The 19,775-nt window shown below is 39.0% G+C and overlaps 1 protein-coding gene and 1 pseudogene across 1 annotated transcript in view; one reads left to right on the top strand and one right to left on the bottom strand.

Moving 5' to 3' along the window:
- The window catches only part of RPA1 (replication protein A1), a 76,291-nt gene that overhangs the window by 29,523 nt on the left and 26,993 nt on the right, over nt 1-19,775 (bottom strand). The window contains exon 5 of the mRNA XM_038548492.1: nt 17,820-17,908. Coding sequence (XP_038404420.1) covers nt 17,820-17,908 — 89 coding nt within the window. The remainder of the gene's footprint in view (nt 1-17,819; nt 17,909-19,775) is intronic.
- On the top strand, nt 10,693-11,064 carry LOC102154480 (annotated as a pseudogene).

Raw genomic sequence — 19,775 nt, 5'->3', positions numbered from 1 at the left:
CAATGTGGGGTTCAATCCTAGGATCCTGGAATCATGAGCTGAGCCGAAAGCAGATGCTTAATCGACTGAGCCACCCAGGTGCCCAGCATTTTGAAATTTTAAAGAAAACCTTTTCCTAAACCATTAGGAAAACTGAGTTGTTTAGTGAACAGTATTAGGGCTAAATAACTGGAAAAAATAAAACTATTCTTACTTGCTTCATGAAATATATTCAAAAGAATCAAAAGATTTGAACATTTAAAGATGGGATCCCTGGGTGGCTCAGCAGTTTAGCGCCGCCTTTGGCCCAGGGCATGATCCTGGAGTCCCGGGATCAAGTCCCAGGATCGAGTCCCACGTCGGGCTCCCTGCATGGAGCCTGCTTCTCCCTCTGCCTGTGTCTCTGCCTCTCTCTCTCTGTGTCTCTCATGAATAAATAATAAAATCTTAAAAAAAAATTTTAATAGAAAAATAAACATTTAAAGATGGAGCCATACAAATAAATCCCACTCCATCCTAGTTCCACTGTCTCAAACATATAAAGTCTCGTCCTTGTTATCATGCCTGCTTCTTCAAGTATCTTGCTGAGTAGGACATGGTCATGGGATGATGCTGATCTCTTAACATTTAATTTATATAAAAACGTAACTAACCTTTATGAGGTACCTAGGGTAATCAAATTACAGTGACAGAAAATAGAATAGTGGTTACTAGAAACTGGCCAGGAGTAGGGGATTGAGAGCTGTAGTTTATTTTTATTTATTTTTATTTTTTTTGAGAGCTGTAGTTTAATGAGTAGAGTTGAGTTTGAGATAATGATTGAAAAAGTTATGTAGGGATCCCTGGGTGGCGCAGCGGTTTAGCGCCTGCCTTTGGCCCAGGGTGCGATCCTGGAGACCCGGGATCGAATCCCACATCGGGCTCCCGGTGCATGGAGCCTGCTTCTCCCTCTGCCTGTGTCTCTGCCTCTCTCTCTCTCTCTCTGTGTGACTATCATAAATAAATAAAAATTAAAAAAAAAAAAAAAAAAGAAAGAAAAAGTTATGTACAGGTGCCAGGATGACTCTGTCAGCAGAGCACACAACACTTGATCTTAGGGTTGTGAGTTCAGGTCCTACACTAGGTGTAGAGATTACTCATAAATAAATAAAACCTTAGGGCAGCCCGGGTAGGTCAGTGGTTTAGCGCCAATTTCAGCCCAGGGTGTGATCCTGGAGTCACGGGATCGAATCCCACATCAGGTTCCCTGCATAGAGCCTGCTTCTCCCTCTGCCTGTGTCTCTGCCTCTCTCTTTCTCTCTCTCATGAATAAATAAATAAAATCCTAAAAAAATAAAACAAAATCTTAAAAAAAAAAGATTAAAAGAAGTTCTGGAGATGGATGTGAGACAGTTGTACAACAACGTGAATGTAATTAATGCGACCACACTACACACTTAAAAATGATTAAGATGAATTTTTAATTAAAAACAACACTAACAAAATACTGTTGAATATTTTACAACTAAACTAGGGTAATGGCTGCTGAAGAAATATCTATAGAGTATTAGGAGGGGGTCAGCTGGTCTTTGTTCAGAAACTCCATGCTGAACACATAAAAATCCTAATTATTCATGTTTAAATGCCTGCCAGTCTACATTTAGGTTAAAAAAATTATATACAGGGCAGCCCGGGTGGCTCAGCGGTTAGCACCTGCCTTCAGCCGGGGAAGTGATCCTGGAGTCCCAGGATCGAGTCCCACATCAGGCTCCCTGCATGGAGCCTGCTTCTCCCTCTGCCTGTGTCTCTGCCTCTCTCTGTGTTTCTCATGAATAAATAAGATAAAATCTTTAAAAAAAAATTATATGTATATTCCATTTGCAGTAGCTAAAAATCTATCAGATCTTTTCTCTCCCAGGATGTCTGGGTCGCTCAGTGGTTGAGGGTCTGCCTTTGGCTCAGGTTCTGATCCCAGGGTCCTGGGATCGAGTCCCACATCAGGCTCCCCCAGCAGGGAGCCTGCTTCTCCCTCTGCCTATATCTCTGTCTCTCTATCTCTCATGAACAAATAAATTAAATCTTAAAAACAAAATTGGAATCTTTTGATTTGAGACAAGTGTAATTAACTGCTAACTATTTGAAGTAAAATCTGGTTTGCTGTGAGAATAAGAATTGAAGCCCAAGTCCCTGCTCCACAATAGTTTTCTGGTGAGGACAAGAAACTTGGATTGAAAGTTTATTCCTTAAGAATCAGGCATTGTTTATTTACCAAAAAATAAAAAATAAAAAAAATAAAAAATAAAGAAAGAGAGAGAGAGAGAGAAAGAAAAAAAATCGGGGTGAGGGAGATGACAAGTTTTACACAAAAGTACTACAACAGTAACTCTTTTTGGTAAAAAGTATAATAGATATCTTGTATATCTTTTCACAGGTACTAAATCTGAAGCCACATAGAACTATGGTGCACAAGAAGCTAGAGCAGTTATGTTAGCACAACAAAGTATATGTATTTCTTCCTTTTTTTTTTTTTAAGATTTTATTTATTTATTCATAAGAGACACAGAGACAGAGAGAGAGGCAGAGACACAGGGGAGAAGCAGGCTCCATGCAGGGAGCCCGAAATGGGACTTGATTCAGGGACCCCAGGATCAGGCCCTAGGCTGAAGGCAGACGCTTAACCACAGAGCCACCCGGGCTGCCCTTTCTTCCTTTTATTTTTTTTCTTCTTTTAAAATAAGCTCATCTAGACCTGATGTGGGGCTCAAACTCAGGCCCTCAAAATCAAGAGTTGCATTTTCTACCAACTGAGCCAGCCAGGCACCCCAAAACATACTTCTTTAAAAAAATTGGCAGTATGTAATTTTTTAATACTAAGGTAGATTAGAAAGGAAATAGGTAAAAATAATTCTATGGGAGCTAAATAGTATGGCTAATTTGAACTTGCTGAGAGTTTGATTACCAGAGGAGAGAGTAAAGAATGGACAGCATGGGATTCATCAGGAATCAAACCCACAGGTAATCAATCCCAAAGCCAAACTGCATGTCCTCGATATAATCTAATAGGTAATCTATGTGTTATAATTTCTTATCAGTACATAATATAATGGTACAGTCTATTACAACCACTGAATTCTCAGACTTGATGAAGCACAGTATACTTAACAAGAAACCAACAAATAATAGCTACCAATCTTTGAGTGTTTACTATGCGCCAGGTATAAGGTTAAATGTATTATTCCATTTAATCTTCAGGCCTAGGACAAAGATGGTATTATTATGTTCATTCAACAGATGAGGAAACTGGGTTAAAGAGGCCAAGTAACTTGCCCAAAGTCACACACAGCTAGCAGGAGGCAGAACCTAACCTTAACCAGGTTTGTCTAACTAGACCCATCCACTTTGCCACCATCTAGTTAATCTTTAATTGTAAGCAACCAATTCTGGCAGACAAAACTCTAGTTACATAGAACATAACTAAGAACCATAATACCTAGTGATCATTCACTTATTAGAGTAATCTTTAACTCTGTGTTGGATCACACTTGCAAATCTGGCACAGGAGACAAGAGCATCTGAAACCAAATGGATGACAAAAGTCCTAGGGCATTCTAAATAGGAACAACTCCCTTTCAGTTTGTTTGTTTCTTTCTTTATTAAAATATTTTATTTATTCATTCATGTCAGACAGAGAGTGAGAGGCAGAGACACAGGCAGAGGGAGAAGTAGGCTGCATGCAGGGAGCCCGACGCGGGATTTGCTCCCAGGACCCTGGGACCACGACCCGAGCCAAAGGCAGAGGCTCAACCACTGAGCCACCCAGGTGTCCCAACTGCCTTTCAATGTAATGCACTGCAACACAGCTACTGACCACAAAACCTGAAATTAGTTTATGGCTAAATGAAAATCTTTCTAAAAACTGAAATTATACCCCAAAGCAGCAATGTAGGCAATCAACTAATGCTAATCTTCTGTTTTGTGCCACCTGCAAATGAAATCATTCTAGTAAGATGAATCAAGTTCATAATTCTTAGACTCTTTTGCTCTATGATAGCTTCCTATCACTGTCCTGAACCAGGGGGAAATAGGACATTTAAAAAGCAGACTCTTGGGTGTCCGGGTGGCTCAATGGTTGAGCAGCTGCCTTCCACTCAAGTCATGATCCCAGAGTCCTGGGATCCCCTGCTCAGCGGGGAGCCTGCTTCTCCCTCTTCCTGCTACTCCCTCTGCTTGTGTTCTCCCTCTCTCTGTCAAATAAATAAATCTTAAAAAAAAAAAAAAAAAAAAAAGCAGACTGTTAGGGTACCTGGGTGGCTCAGCCTGGTTGAATGTGACTCTTGGTTTCAGCTAGGGTTATGATATCAGGTTGGTGAGATGGAGCCCTGCATTGGGCTCCCCACTCAGCGGGGAGTCTGCTTCCCTTCTCCTTCTGTCACTCCCCCCACCTCCCATCATGCTCTCTCTCAAATAAATAAATCTTAAAAAGAAAAAAAGGAGACTCTAACTCTGCAGGTTACTTGCATTCACACCTATCATTTCTATTATCATTATAATGGTGAGGCCGGCTCAGTCAGTGGAGCAAGCTTAGAGCATGGACTCTGGATCTCAGGATTGTGACCCATATAAGAGTATAGAGATTGCTTTAAAAAAGGCGGGGGGGGGGGGGGGGAGAGGGGGGTGTGCCACACACTTCTGGGTGGTTCAGTTGGTTAAGTGGCTGCCTTTAGTAGCTGCGGTCATGATCTCAGGGTCCTAAGATGGAGCCCCACGTCAGGCTCCTGGCTCAGTGGGGAGTCAGATTCTGACTTTCTCTCTACTGTTCTCCCTGCTTGTGCTCTCTCTTGCTCACAGGCACTCTCAAATAAATAAATAAAATCTTAAAAAAAAAAATATATATATATATAATGGCAACTGAACCAGCTGAGAAAAATCAGCTAAAAGACCATGGAGTATACAGAGTAACAAGAACTCAATTTCTATTAGCAAGTACTTTCTTAACAACTGCAAAAAAATAAAAATCCAATCATAATCAGGCTGAAAAAAATTCCAATACCTCTTAATAATGAGTAATACCTATTCCTAAATATTGCATAAAAAATTTAAATCTAAGTAAAATATTGTTAGAAATAGTATAGGTACATAGCAATGATAGACATATTGACAAAAATATATACTGGTAGATACAGAAAATCATCCAATTCAGTCATATGAAACATGGAATGTGTTTGAAGTTTTATTCCTCACATTTGGAAAATTCTGTAAGTATCTGTATTTAATGTGGTACTAGTGCCAAACAATTTCAACTGCACATTTTGGAATTCCTCTGCTCATTTCCTGGATGGGTTTAGTCAATTAATTTTACCATTCACCGGATATGCCATGCTTGCCACGCTGCAGGTTCTGGGTTAAGTGCTGGGAGGATACAAATCTAACTCTACTTCTCACTAATAACAGTTTCCTTGCCTTCACAATAGACAATCAGAAACCATTTCTGTGAAATACACCATAAGTTAATAGTCACTGTAACAAAGCTATTTCCATGATGGCCCAAGTAACAAAGTGTTATTGATCTGGTTACAATGAAACTTAATAGCAAATAATCCTGAACAGTAAAATCTTCTCTCATACCTCTACACTTTAACAGACCCTGAAGAAATGGAAGAGCAAGTGGAATGCAGTATTGAGACAAAGGAGTTTTTTCCCTTGTTCCATAGTTCTGACCCCAAGCGGTAATTATCTTTCAAAGCTTTCAACTCCATCTTTATCTCAAATATTCTGTACCTGAAACACAAAATGTCTCAAGTAACCACTCAATCAAATATGACATAAAAAAACATTAGAAATCTGGCCAAAGTTGATAAAGTTGGGCACAATTATCTCTCCCTCAACTGTACTGTGTCCAAAGATTTCACAGATATGCTAACCACTGCTTTGTCCTGATAGCTGAGAAGATAACCAATGTGCTCATTTAAAAAAAAAATTACTACTGCAGAACAAATGTAATATTCCAATGTAAGATTTTAGAACTTTACCTAAATAGGCCCCAGATCTTCCTCTCCAATTTAAAGCACCAAGTTACTATGTTTTGTGTAGGTAAATATTAAACTCTAGACGGTTCCATTTCTGGAAGAAGAATGATGATCAATCTTCCCACTTCTAAAAACCATGTAGAATAATGAGAATGAAAACTCACTCTATACACAAACATCCCACAGAGACTACATCTTTAGTGAATTGAGGAGGGCAGAGAAAACTCACAAATTTCAAATTATGTGAAAAGTGAAGCTCAAAACACCACAAACCAAGAAACTAATTCTAAGACAGAAGCCTCATAGGTGATTTAAATATAAAAATGAAATTTATATATATATAAATATATATAATATATATTTATATTTTAATATAAAATATTTAAAATTTTATATTTAAATATAAAAATGAAATTGTTAAGTACTAGAATAAAAGGTGAATGCCTTAATAACTTTAGAGTAAGGAAGACATTTCTAACAATGGCTCAAAACTCCAAAGTTAAAAAAAAAAAAGACTGGAAAATTCAACTTCATAAAAAACAGCAACAACAAAAAAATTGCTGCATAGCAAAAAGCCACCATAAGCAAAGTAAAAGCCTTCATAACCTAGAGACAAAGGACTAATCTCCCTACTCTTTAAAGAACTCTCAAAAACGGAGAAGAAAAAGACAGCCCAGGGATCCCTGGGTGGCGCAGCGGTTTGGCGCCTGCCTTTGGCCCAGGGCGCGATCCTGGAGACCCGGGATCGAATCCCACATCGGGCTCCCGGTGCATGGAGCCTGCTTCTCCCTCTGCCTGTGTCTCTGCCTCTGTCTCTCTCTCTGTAACTATCATAAATAAATAAAAATTAAAAAAAAAAATCTTTAAAAAAAAAAAAAAGAAAAAGACAGCCCAAAATAAAAATGGAGAATACAACAATCAGTTCAGAGAATAAAAAGCCCTCAAATATTTAAAAGGATGCTCACCTTGCTCAGAACACAAACAGTACACTGAGATCTGTTTTCATCTAAGAGATTGGTAAAAATTCAGAAGATTAATAACTTACTCTATTGGCACAGCTGTGAAAAAACCAGTACTTTCATTCACTGCTGATGGGAATGCAGATGTTACCATGCTACAGAGGGCAATCCAACCATATCCAACTACCACCAATACATCTATCCATTGATCTAGCAATCTCACTTCTGACCATCAAACCCACTCTGCCCATATACCTGCATATGTATAAAATTATTCATTGCTGTACTGTTTTGATTGCTACAGCAAACAACCCAAGGGTCATCAACACAAGGCTAGTTAAATTATGGAAGAGTCACACAACAAAACACTCTATAACTGATTTTGGTTTTGTTTATTTTTTATTTTTTTAAAGATTTTATTTATTTACTCATGAGAGTCACAGAGAGAGGCAGAGACACAGGCAGAGGGAGAAGCAGGCTCCATGTAGGAGCCCCATGCGGGGTCCCCGGACCAGGATCATGCCCCTGAGCCGAAGGCAGATGCCCAACCACTGAGCCACCCAGGTGTCCCTGTTTTTGTTTATTTAAATAAGGAAGATCTCTCTCTCTCTATATATATACATATATATATGTGTGTGTGTGTGTCTGCCTCTCTCTGTGTCTCTATGAATAAATAAAGTCTTTAAAAAAAAACATTCCTTTTTTTAAAAGATTTTATTTATTCAAGAGAGACACAGAGAGAGGCAGAGACATAGGCAGAGGGAGAGGCAGGCTCCTCGCTGGGAGCCCAACATGGGACTCAATCCCCCGACCTGGGATCACAACCTGAGCCTAAGGCAGTCGACGCTCAACTGCTGAGCTACCCAGGCCTCCCAAGTCTCCTTTGTTGAAGCAACTCACCTGCTGTGCTGGGGACAGCCAAGTCACTTATCATCTTCACCTTCATTTTTTCTCATGCTTAAAACAACTGATCTCTACAAATAGTTCCTTCTATTTCTAACATTCTGTGAGTGTGCTGACTACTGTGTGAGGGTTCAGGCCTGAGCTTCTCAAACTTTCCTTTCCATGGATTCCACTGGGGCAGATGGCTAGAACTGAGTCCCAGATAGGAAAATGAAGACAGGATGCAATTTGCGGGATCCCTGGGTGGCGCAGCGGTTTGGCGCCTGCCTTTGGCCCAGGGCACGATCCTGGAGACCCGGGATCGAATCCCACGTCAGGCTCCCGGTGCATGGAGCCTGCTTCTCCCTCTGCCTGTGTCTCTGCGCCTGTCTCTCTCTCTCTGTGACTATCATAAATAAATAAAAATTAAAAAAAAAAAAAAAAAGGATGCAATTTGCCTCTAGCACAAAAATTACTGGGATCCAATCTATTTATTCTTAGGCAAAAACCTGACTAATAAATTTTGATTAATGATAAACTGAAAAATTATGATGGTAAGTTTATTTATTTATTTATTTATTTATTTATTTATTTATTTATTTTTTTTATTTATTTGTGATAGTCACACAGAGAGAGAGAGAGAATGAGGCAGAGACATAGGCAGAGGGAGAAGCAGGCTCCATGCACCGGGAGCCCGACGTGGGATTTGATCCCGGGTCTCCAGGATCGCGCCCTGGGCCAAAGGCAGGCGCCAAACCGCTGCGCCACCCAGGGATCCCCTGATGGTAAGTTTAAATTAAGACAGTGAATTAGTGTCCTTCAGTAGAAACCACCTAAGCACTTACCTACTCTCCTTCCTTCCTTCCTTCCTTCCTTCCTTCCTTCCTTCCTTCCTTCCTTCCTTCCTTCCTTCCTTCCTTCCTTCCTTCCTTTCTCTCTCTCTCTCTCTCTCTCTCTTTCTTTCTTTTCTTTCTTTCAAGATCTTATTTATTTATTCATGAGAGACACAGGAAGAAAGAGAGAGAAAGACAGGCAGAGACATAGGCAGAGGGAGAAGAAGGCTCCATGCACCGGGAGCCTGACGTGGGATTCGATCCCAGGTCTCCAGGATTGCGCTCTGGGCCGAAGGCAGGAGCCAAACCGCTGCGCCACCCAGGGATCCCCTAAAGGTAGTTTTTTTTTTTTTTTAATTTTTATTTATTTATGATAGTCACACACACAGAGAGAGAGAGGCAGAGACACAGGCAGAGGGAGAAGCAGGCTCCATGCACCGGGAGCCTGACGTGGGATTCGATCCCGGGTCTCCAGGATCACACAGAGTTTAATTTTAACTGGAACAGTTACTTCTCTAAGCCAAAAAACCCCAAAAACATCTATTTAATTTCCTATTGTGAAATCAATTGGGAAATATAAAGAAAATATATGGTGGACAACGTTAAGTAAGTAAAATCATATATACAACTTTTGGCATCTTTATACTGAACTGAAAAGTCATTTTTAATCTTTTTTTTTTTTTTAATTTTTATTTATTTATGATAGTCACAGAGAGAGAGAGAGAGAGAGGCAGACACACAGGCAGAGGGAGAAGCAGGCTCCATGCACCGGGAGCCCGAAGTGGGATTCGATCCCGGGTCTCCAGGATCGCGCCCTGGGCCAAAGGCAGGCGCTAAACCGCTGCGCCACCCAGGGATCCCCATTTTTAATCTTTTAAAGATGTCATATTTATAGTTAAAATAGCTAGTATAAGGTATTGATTTAGGGACACCTGGGTGGCTCAGCGGTTTAGAGCCTGCCTTTGGCCCAGGGTGTGATCCTGGAGTCCTGGGATCAAGTCCCACATCGGGCTTCCTGCAGGAAGCCTGCTCCTCCCTCTGCCTATGCCTCTGCTTCTCTCTGTGTGTGTCTTTCATGAATAAATAAATAAAATATTAAAAATATATAAAGTATTGATTTAATAAATTATGTAAACTCTTAAAATTATTCAATACCTTTCCTTAAAGATATGTATTATTCATAAATTGTGTCAGAAATTCTTTTCTTTTTAATTTTTTTTTAAAATTTTATTTATTTATGATAGTCACAGAGAGAGAGAGAGAGAGGCAGAGACACAGACAGAGGGAGAAGCAGGCTCCATGCACCGGGAGCCCGATGTGGGACTCGATCCCGGGTCTCCAGGATCGCGCCCTGGGCCAAAGGCAGGCGCCAAACCACTGCGCCACCCAGGGATCCCAGGAATTCTTTTCTAAATATTCATATTGACCATCATCTTTTCAGATTTAGTTACAAAAAATTAACTGGTAGGGATGCCTGGGTGGTTCAGCGGTTGAGTGTCTGCTTTTGGCTTAGGGCATGATCCCAGAGTCCCGGGATCGAGTCCTGCATCGGGCTCCCTACATGGAACCTGCTTTTCCCTCTGCCTATATCTCTGCCTCTCTCTCTCTCTGTCTCTCATGAATGAATAAATAAAATCTTAAAAAAAAATTAACTGATAGTGAAAAACAATCCAATTTAAAAATGGGCAGAAGACATGAAACGATGTTCAATATCACTCATCATCCAGGAAACACAAATCATAACTATAATGAGATATCACCTCACACCTGTCAAAATGGCTAAAATAAAAAAACACAACAAACAAGTGTTGGCAAGGATGTAGAGAAAAAGGAACCGTCGTGCACAGTTGGTGGGAATGCAAACTGGTGCAGCCACAGTGGAAAAGAGTACAGAAGTTCCTCAAAAAAATTAACTACCAAAAAAAAAAAAAAAAAAAATTAACTACCAGGACCCATCCAGGGAAAGGAGAGCCAGGAGGTAACCAAAGCCATATGATGTCAGTAGTTTGTTCATCTGCCCATGCCAAATAGATCATGTGGAAGGCCCATGCCAAATGGATCATGTGGAAGGTGACTGGAACAGCAATACAAAAAAACAGCCAAAGTGAGAGTGACCAGGCTTATTTTGGATCCCCACTTATTAAACCATTTTAATAAGTGAAAAACCTACTTCGTTCATGATGCTCTTTAACAATACACTGTTGGAGATATTGTGCTTCTCAAAGATCTGTCTCATGAATAAAAAGCACATGAAACATGAATGGGCCAAGACCATATTCAAAGTTGGATAAGTCATAGGTCCAGTGACCAGAAAACCCCGTGCAAGAACCTATGTGGAAGGCCCAGTCAGCTTGGAAACCACTTTCCAAAAATATGGAAGAACTCAATAGCTCTTTTGCACAGTAAGGAGAACTAGAAGAAGGAGCCAAAGGGAAAGAAGTAAAGTTTACTTTATTGAAAAAGAAATTTTTCTAAGTTTCATTACAAAATGTCCAATTTCTAAAAAAAAAAAAAAAAAACAAAACAAAATGTCCAATTTCTCTTCTGGTGTTTATGGAATAGCTAAAAGTAAATAAAGCAAAGTCTTTCTTAAAAATTTTCACAGAAGCTTAAAGTCATGTTCTAAATTTCTTATTCATTGGACATATTTTCCTCTTAGGGTAAGTGTGCCTAGCAATCCCCTGCATTGTTCTATAAGCTCACTGTTTTAGAAGGTGTAGTTTTTTTTTCATTCAAAGGAATCTTGAATTTCTCTTAGAATCTTTATTTGGGGAGGAGAAAAACCTTTTGCTATCATAAAACAGAAAGACACATTAAGTGAATATTTATTTTTGATGGTATATATTTGAAATTAATTTTTTTCTTTGATTTAACCAATTACAAATGGAAATATTGGGGACAGATATCAGACTAAAGTCTGCATTAATACAAATGTTGACACACAGAAAATAAAATTTGAAAATTAGAAAAAAAAGTATACCATATGATCCATAATTCCACTATTGGTATTTACCCCAAGAACATGAAAATACTAATTTGAAAAGATATATGCATCCCTATGCTTATTATAGCATTATTTACAATAGCCAAATTATGGAAGCAGCCCAAGCATCCACTGATAGATGAATGGATAAAGAAGATGTGGCATTATTCAGCCACACACACACACACACACACACACACACACATTTTGCCATTTGCAACAACATAGATGGAGTTCAAAAATATAATGCTAAGTGAAATAAGCCTGAGAAAGACAAATATCACATGATGTCACTCATGTGGAATTTAAGAAACAAAACAAATGAATAAACAAAAAATGGGACAAACCGAAGAACAGATGGTAACCAGAGGGGAGGTGAGTGGGCAGATGGGTGAAATAGGTGATGGGAATTAAGAGTACACTTATCAATATTGTGCAGAACTGCTAAATCACTATATTGTACACCTGAAACTAATAAAATACTATATGTTAACTATACAGGAATTAAAATTTTATTATTTATTTATAAAGTGTACACAAAACTCTTTGACTTTTAAAACTATGTATAGGACAAGATGGAGTAAGAGACCAGGTTTATCCTCACACCTAAAACAAGCAAAAAAGAAGACAAAATATATGAAACAAATGCTTTTCAGGATATTGGACATTAAGCATTGAAGGATATTGACCCTGAGACACAGGAAACAAACAAGGTGAGTGAGAATGTGCCAGCTTACTGCCTTGAGAGTTTCCAGATTGAGACACAGATAGTGGGCCTGGAATTGAGATGGAGCTAAGAGTCTGGGGAGATATCAAGACATCTTATCTTGAGTTCTCAGGTCAGAGTACCAGAGAAGGGAGAGCTGCAGAGAGAGAGAGCGTGACCTCCAGAGATCTGTAAAGGTTCCCCTTAAATAGTTAGCTGAGTACTGGTTGGCTGTGTGTGCGCAGAAACTGAGGCCAGTGAAGAAACATCTGAGAGGACCAGAGGGAATGCTGGCAGTGCTTTATATTGAGCTAGAAACAGTACCTGTTTCTAACAGCAGAATAGAAAACTTCAATTCATGGAGAATTGCATAGGATATTCTGACAGGCTATGTTTCTCTACTATGAATAACTAGACAAGGAATAAATGCCCCTCTCTGATCCCATCTAAAAAAATTTTTTTTTTTAAAGATTTTATTTATTTATCCATGAGATACAGAGAGAGAGAGGCAGAGGGAGGAGCAGGTTCCTCGCAGGAAGCCTGATGCAGGATTGGGACTCAATCCTGAACCTGGGACCACACCCTAAGCCGAAGGCAGATGCTCAACCGCTGAGCCACCCAGACTTTCCTCCATCTAACAAATCTTAAAAGCACTAACTCCCAAAATCAAACTGATTCCCAGTAACTTAATTGAATCCCTGAAAAAAAGCTCAAGAATTATTATAGTAGGTACCTAACAAGAATCAAAACTTGTGGCATCCAATCAAATATTACCAGGAACGCAAAGCAGCAGGAAAACACATTTGATAATGAGGAAGGAAAAAAAAAAATCAACTGATAAAAACAGACCAAGAACTGATAAAGAAATGTTGGAATTAGCAGACAAGAACATTAAAAAACAGAGAAAATCCAAAACAAAGAAAGTTATAATTATATTCTGTATATCCCAAAAGTTAAGTAGAGACATAGAGAATATAACAAAGACCCAAACTGAGCTTCTAAAGATGAAAATTACAACGACAGAGAAAAAGAACATACCAGATAGGACTAATAGCAGATGAGACAAGATTAGTGAACTCGAATGCCCAGCAATAGAAACTATCCAAAATGAAACAGAAAAAGAAGAAAAACAAAAACCCCAGCATCAGGCAGCCCCCGTGGCTTAGCGGTTTAGCGCCGCCTTCAGTCCAGGGCCTGATCCTAGAGACCCGGGATCGAGTCCCACATCGGGCTCCCTGCATGGAGCCTGCTTCTTCCTCTGCCTCACTCTCCTGTGTCTCAAATAAATAAGTAAAATCTTAGAAAAATAAAATTAAAAAAAAAAAAAAAACCCCAGCATCAATAAACTATGAGACAACTTCAAGCAGCTTATATATGTAATTGGAGGCGCAAAGGATATTTAAGAAATAATGGCCAAAATTTTTCCAAATTTGATGAAAACTATACGCACAGATCCAAGAAGCTCAATGAACACCAAGACACAAAGAAAATGACTTCAAGGTACATCACAATCAAATTGCTCAAAACTAATGATACAAAATTGTAAAGTGGTCAGAGAAAAAGTCATGGTAAAAACAGGACAAAAATAGGGATGGTCACAGATTTCTCTTAGGGTAACATGCAAGCAAAAGGACATCTTCAAAATACAGAGAAGAAAAAAGTGCCTGGGTGGCTCAGTCAGTTAAGTGGCCAGGTATTAAGTGCCAACTTTTGATTTCAGCTCTGGTCATGATCTGAGGGTCCTGGGACTGAGCCCCTGTGTTGGGGTCCCCACTCAGCCAGGAGTTTGCTTCAGGATTCTCTTTCTCTCTCTGTCCCCCACCTCTAAAATAGATAAATCGAAAAGAAATAAAAGAAAAGAAAGAAAACTACTTGGAATTCTGTGCCTAGCAAAAATCTCTTTCAGAGTCAAAGGCGAAATATTTTTCAGACCTTACAAAAGCTGAAAGAATTCATCCCTTGCATATCTCCACTACAAGAAATGCTAGGGACGCCTGGGTGGCTCAGCGGTTGAGCGTCTGCCTTTGGCTCAGGACGTGATCCCGGAGTTGCAGGATCGAGTCCCGCATCGGGCTCCTGCACAGAGCCTGCTTCTCCCTCTGCCTGTGTCTCTCATGAATAAATAAAATAAAATCTTTTTAAAGAAAACCAGAAACGGCAACTATATAAGTGAATACCTAAGATTTTAAGTAAGTCTCTTTAAAAGATAACTATTTAAACAAAGATAATTACAATATACTATGAGACTTATAAATGGTAAAATGTGTGACATCCATAGTACAAAGACTGGGAAGAGAGAAAAAGAAGTAAGATTCTCATACTATTAAGTGAAGTGTTGTAGCATCACTCAAAGGTAGACCTTAATAAGTTAGAGTGCACACTATAAACCTTAAACCAACCACTAGAATAGCAAAATACAGGCAATAGTTCTTAAGTCCACAAAAGAAATAAAAGGGATCACACAAAATATTCAATCCAAAAGAAGGCAGAGGGGAAAAAGGGAGAAAAAAGCTCAGATGGGACAAATAAAAAACAAATAGCAAGATCATATACTTAAACCTAATCATATCTATAATTATATTAAATGTAAATGGTCTAGACACCCCAGTTAAAAGGAAGAAATTATCAAATTGGATAAAAGAGCAAGACCCACCTATATACTGCTTACAAGAAATACAGTTAATATAAAGACATAAATAGGTGAAAAGTTAAAGGATGAAAAAAGATAAACCACACTAATACTAACTAAAAGAAAAATGAAATGGTTATATATTTTTCAAACTTGATTCTCTAGGATTATTATCAAAAATGAAGTGGTTACATTAATAGCAGACAAAGATTTCAGAGCATAGAATTTTGTCAATGATAAAGTCATTTCATAATGATAAAGTAGTCAGTTCATAAAGAGAACATTAACAATCCTAAATGTTTAATGCACTAAATAACAGAGCTTCAGGATACACGAAGCAAACCTAATACCTAGAGGAAAAAATCCATAATTATAGTCCTTCTCAATAACATAGAACAAGTCAATAGAAAATCAGTACTTGAACAATACTATAAACTAACTTGAACTGACTTTTTTTATTGATAGGACACTGTGCCCAACAAAAGAATACACATTCTTCTTAAGTACATAGAAAACTGACCAAGAGAGATCACACCTTAGGACAATAAAATAACAGGTTAGGTCACACAATGTATATTTACCCATATTCAAACTAAATTACATATCAGTAACAGCTCTCTGGAAAATTTCTAAATATTTGAAACCAAATACACTTAAAAAGTAACATAATATCAAAGAAGAAATTAAAAGGGAGCCTGTTGCGGGACTCAATTCCAGGACTCCAGGATCACACCCTGGGCCAAAGGCAGGCGCTAAACAGCTGAGCCACCCAGGCGTCCCAAAAGCTGCTTTTGATCATAGAGATGTAACAAAAAAGCAGGTGGCCACTGTTGTTGCACTTATTTAATAAAAATAAAAGATAAATTAAAATAAAAGTTAGGCCCCAGAGACATAACAAAGAATAAATGTGGTCTCTACCTTCCCGGAGTTTACTCATGGCCTGGCAATAAACACAGAAATTATTCTAAAAACTACTGGTGTATTGAGTGCTATCAAAAAAGTACAGATTATATGGTTTACATTTTTTATTGTATTACTTAAGGGCAGCCCAGGTGGCTCAGGGGTTTAGTGCTGCCCTCAGACCAGGGTGTGATCCTGGAGACCCGGGATTGAGTCCCATGTTGGGCTCCTTGCATGGAACCTGCTTCTCCCTCTGCCTGTATCTCTGCCTCTACCCCTCTCTGTGTCTCTCATGAATAAATAAATAAAATCTTAAAAAAAAAAATTTATTTTTAAGTAATCTCTATACCCAACATGGGGCTCAAACTCACAAACCGCTGCCTGTTCTGACTGAGCTAGCTAGGTGCCCTTGCTTTACATTTTTTAAAAACAAAAATGAAAAAATAAAAAACCAAAAATGTATATTTAAGAAAGTACATTTCTCATTAATATTACTTCTATCATTTGCCTTCCCCCCCCCCAAGTTTTATTTATTTAAGTAATCCCTACCCCCAACGTGGGACTCAAATACACAACCCCAAGAATCAAGAGTCACACACTCCTCTGACTGAGCCAGCCAGGTGCCCCTATGTATTTATTTTTAATCTATTGTAAGTGGGATCTTTTTCCAGTACAGTTTCTAATTTTTCCTCCTTTCCTAATGCGAGATTGTGATATTGTGATCTAAGTATTTTTTGGCCTTTATCCATGGTTCCTGGCACAGAACTCTTAAAACCCTTGTAATTTCTTAAGTGTTAAGAGGAAGAAGGGTAGCCTACTTATAAGAAGCCCATTTCAACCACACCTGAGTGTCAGTGAGAAGACTTCTGGAAAGCCCCTAAGACTGGGGATGGTTGCTAGGGGAACCAACCATGTGATTAGAGTTAGAACTTTCAGCATCCATCCCCTACCTCTGAGGGGAAAAGGACTGGAGGATGAACCAATGGCCAATGACCAACGATTTAATCCATCATGCCTAGCTAAAGAGGTCTCCATAAAAACGGAAAACGACAGGGTTTGGGAGCTTCTGTTGGTGAAGATGTGGAAGTTCTGGTAGGATGGTGCACCCTGAGAGAGTACAGAAACTGCACTCCTTCCCACACACCTTGCCCAGTGTACCTCTTCTACCTGGTTGTTCGCTTGAGTTCTGTGAGACACTCTAGTCCTTTAATCTAATCGAACCTGAGGAGGGGGTTGTGGAAACCTCCAATCCATAGCTAATTGGTCAGAAGCACAGGTAATTACCTAGACTTTTGACTAGAATCTGAACTGGGGTTTGGGGGTGGTAGAGGGGTATGGAGGTAGCTTTGTGGAACTCAGTGTTTACCTGTGGAATCTGATGCTAATTTTAAGCATACAGTATTTTTTTTTTAAGATTTTATTTATTTATTCATGAGAGACACACACACACAGAGAGAGAGAGAGAGAGAGAGAGACATAGGCATAGAGAGAAGCAGGCTCCATGCAGGGAGCCCAACGTGGGACTCGATCCCGGGTCTCCAGGATCACGCCCTGGGCCCAAGGCAGGCGCTCAACCACTGAGCCACCCAGGCGTCCCTAGGCATACAGTATTAGAACTAAACTGAACTGTAGGACAACCAGCCAGTGTCCACAGAGAATTAGAGAACTGCTTGGTATGGGACAAACACCACACTTCTGGTGACAGACAAGCCAGAAATATGAAAGAAGTTTTGTGTAGAGAAAAACAGAGGAGAGGGTCAGCCTTTGAAGTCCTAGCATCATTTCTTTAACTTGGAAAAACCTAAAAGAATAACCCAGTTCCTAAACCCCCAAATCACTAGTTTTAGTACGACCAAGAAATCAAACTGAACCCTAAATGTACAATTCTGGATCTATAAAGAAGTATTCAACTGAGAGCTACAACCTATAAAAAAGCATTTTACCTTCATTATAGGGCACAGGATTGCCAATCTTTAATCCAACTGCTTCGGCTGATTTCAAAATGTTTAACTCCATCAAAATAACTACTCTCCTATGAAGGCAAAGAAATAGAAACAAGTTAGAAAAAAATCAATTTAGAAGCCCTTCAAATGACAAGCTACTTAAAAAGCTTTTCCTAATAATCATTTTGATAAAACTATTTCCATTTGTCAACAGGTTTTCATTACTGAATAACCAGAGAAATAGATGATATCAATTCCCATGTAAATATTTTCCTTAATCTTTCACTGCATCATTATCAAGGCTTTTTATGATTGCAAGGTTTTCATTTTCCATCTAGTCCTTTAGTTAAAATGCAGTGTCCTTACCACAAACAATATCTTCAAGGAGCAAATGACATGATCAGAATTTAGATTATTAAACACAATAAAATGAGGCACAACAAAAGATGATCTGTTTTCAGAAACATACACTTACCTCAACAATTACCTTTTCCCAGTGAAAATCGTTACAACTGTAGCCATTTTTAAATGATTATTATCTAAGAATCTACAGGCTTTCATCTACTTTTAACTCTTATTAAAACCTTTCAATAACTCTCAAGAACCTTAAGCCAAAAATAAAATCTTTCATAGATGGCCTACAAGGCTCTGTGTGATCTAGCCTTGCCAATCTCTTTAGCCCATCTCATACCACTTCCTTGAGATGCTCTGCTCTCCAGCCATTCTGACTGCTTTCAGTTCTCAGTATATGCCATGCTCTCTCCTGCCACAAAGCCTTTGTATATGCTGCTTGCTGAATATGAGGGCCTGCTCTCATTCCGCTCAGCTAGTACTTGTTTTTTGCTTTCATCTCAAACATCACTTCAAGAGACTCTGCCTTCATCTTTAGTTCAGATTACGTTTCTGTTACACTTTTTTTTTACTGCCATGACTTTTTTCTTTCACATTACTTCTCTCAGGTTTAATTAATGTATATTAACACAGAATTATGAACATAGAATTTATGTTCAATTATTCACTTATATAAATTTTATATACTCATAATTTCATTATTATCAGTCTCTCCTACTAGACAGAACTTTCAACAAGAGCAGGTGGCCTCCAGGTATCCACAGTTGTTGCTTAATACATACTTGAATGAGAATGTCATGACCATGTGTGTATTTGAAAAAGAACTGAAACATGAAGAAGAAATCTGAGGGAAACACAGTGGAGGCAGGGAGACCAAAGGAAGAGAACCGATGGTGGCCTCTACCAGAGTCATGGCAATGGAGATAAAAAGTAGATGGTTTTAAAGCAATATATATGTTTTTTAGGATTTCATTTATTTATTTTAGAGAGAAAAATGTGTGAGCAGGGGGAGGGGCAGAGGGAGAGAGAATCTCCAGCTGACTCCATGCTAAGCACTGAGCCTGATTCGGGGCCGATCCCACAACCCCAAGACTATGATTCAAGACAAAACCAAAAGTCAGACATTCAACCAACTAAGCCACCGAGGAACCCTCTAGCACAATATTTAAGCAATAACAAACCGAATTTCACCATGTTGTGGTTTTCAAATGGTCTGATTGCTATAACCTGGATTTTTATATACAATTGATGAGTTTCTGCTACCTTTATCAGGCTTTCATATCAAAGTTATATTACTTAAGGGCACCTGGGTGGATCGGTAGGTTAAAGTGTCTGCCTTTGACTCAGGGTCAATGATCTCAGGGCCCTGGGATTGAGCCCCATGTTGTGCTCTCTGCTTGCAGGGAGACTGCTTTTCCCTTTCCTCCCTGCTTGTATTCTCTCTCGATATCTCTCTCTCTCAAATAAATAAATAAAATCCTAAAAACAAAACAAACAAACAACAAAACAAAACAAAACAAAAAACCAAGCAAAAACCCCAGAGTTATATTACTTCAATAAAATAAGCTCAAAACTATCTATTTCTGACAATTAGACATAGATTCC

Source organism: Canis lupus, chromosome 9 (assembly GCF_011100685.1).
Source record: "Canis lupus familiaris isolate Mischka breed German Shepherd chromosome 9, alternate assembly UU_Cfam_GSD_1.0, whole genome shotgun sequence".
In the NCBI taxonomy this organism is placed as follows: domain Eukaryota; kingdom Metazoa; phylum Chordata; class Mammalia; order Carnivora; family Canidae; genus Canis; species Canis lupus.
This window is presented reverse-complemented; position numbering and strand designations above follow the sequence as displayed.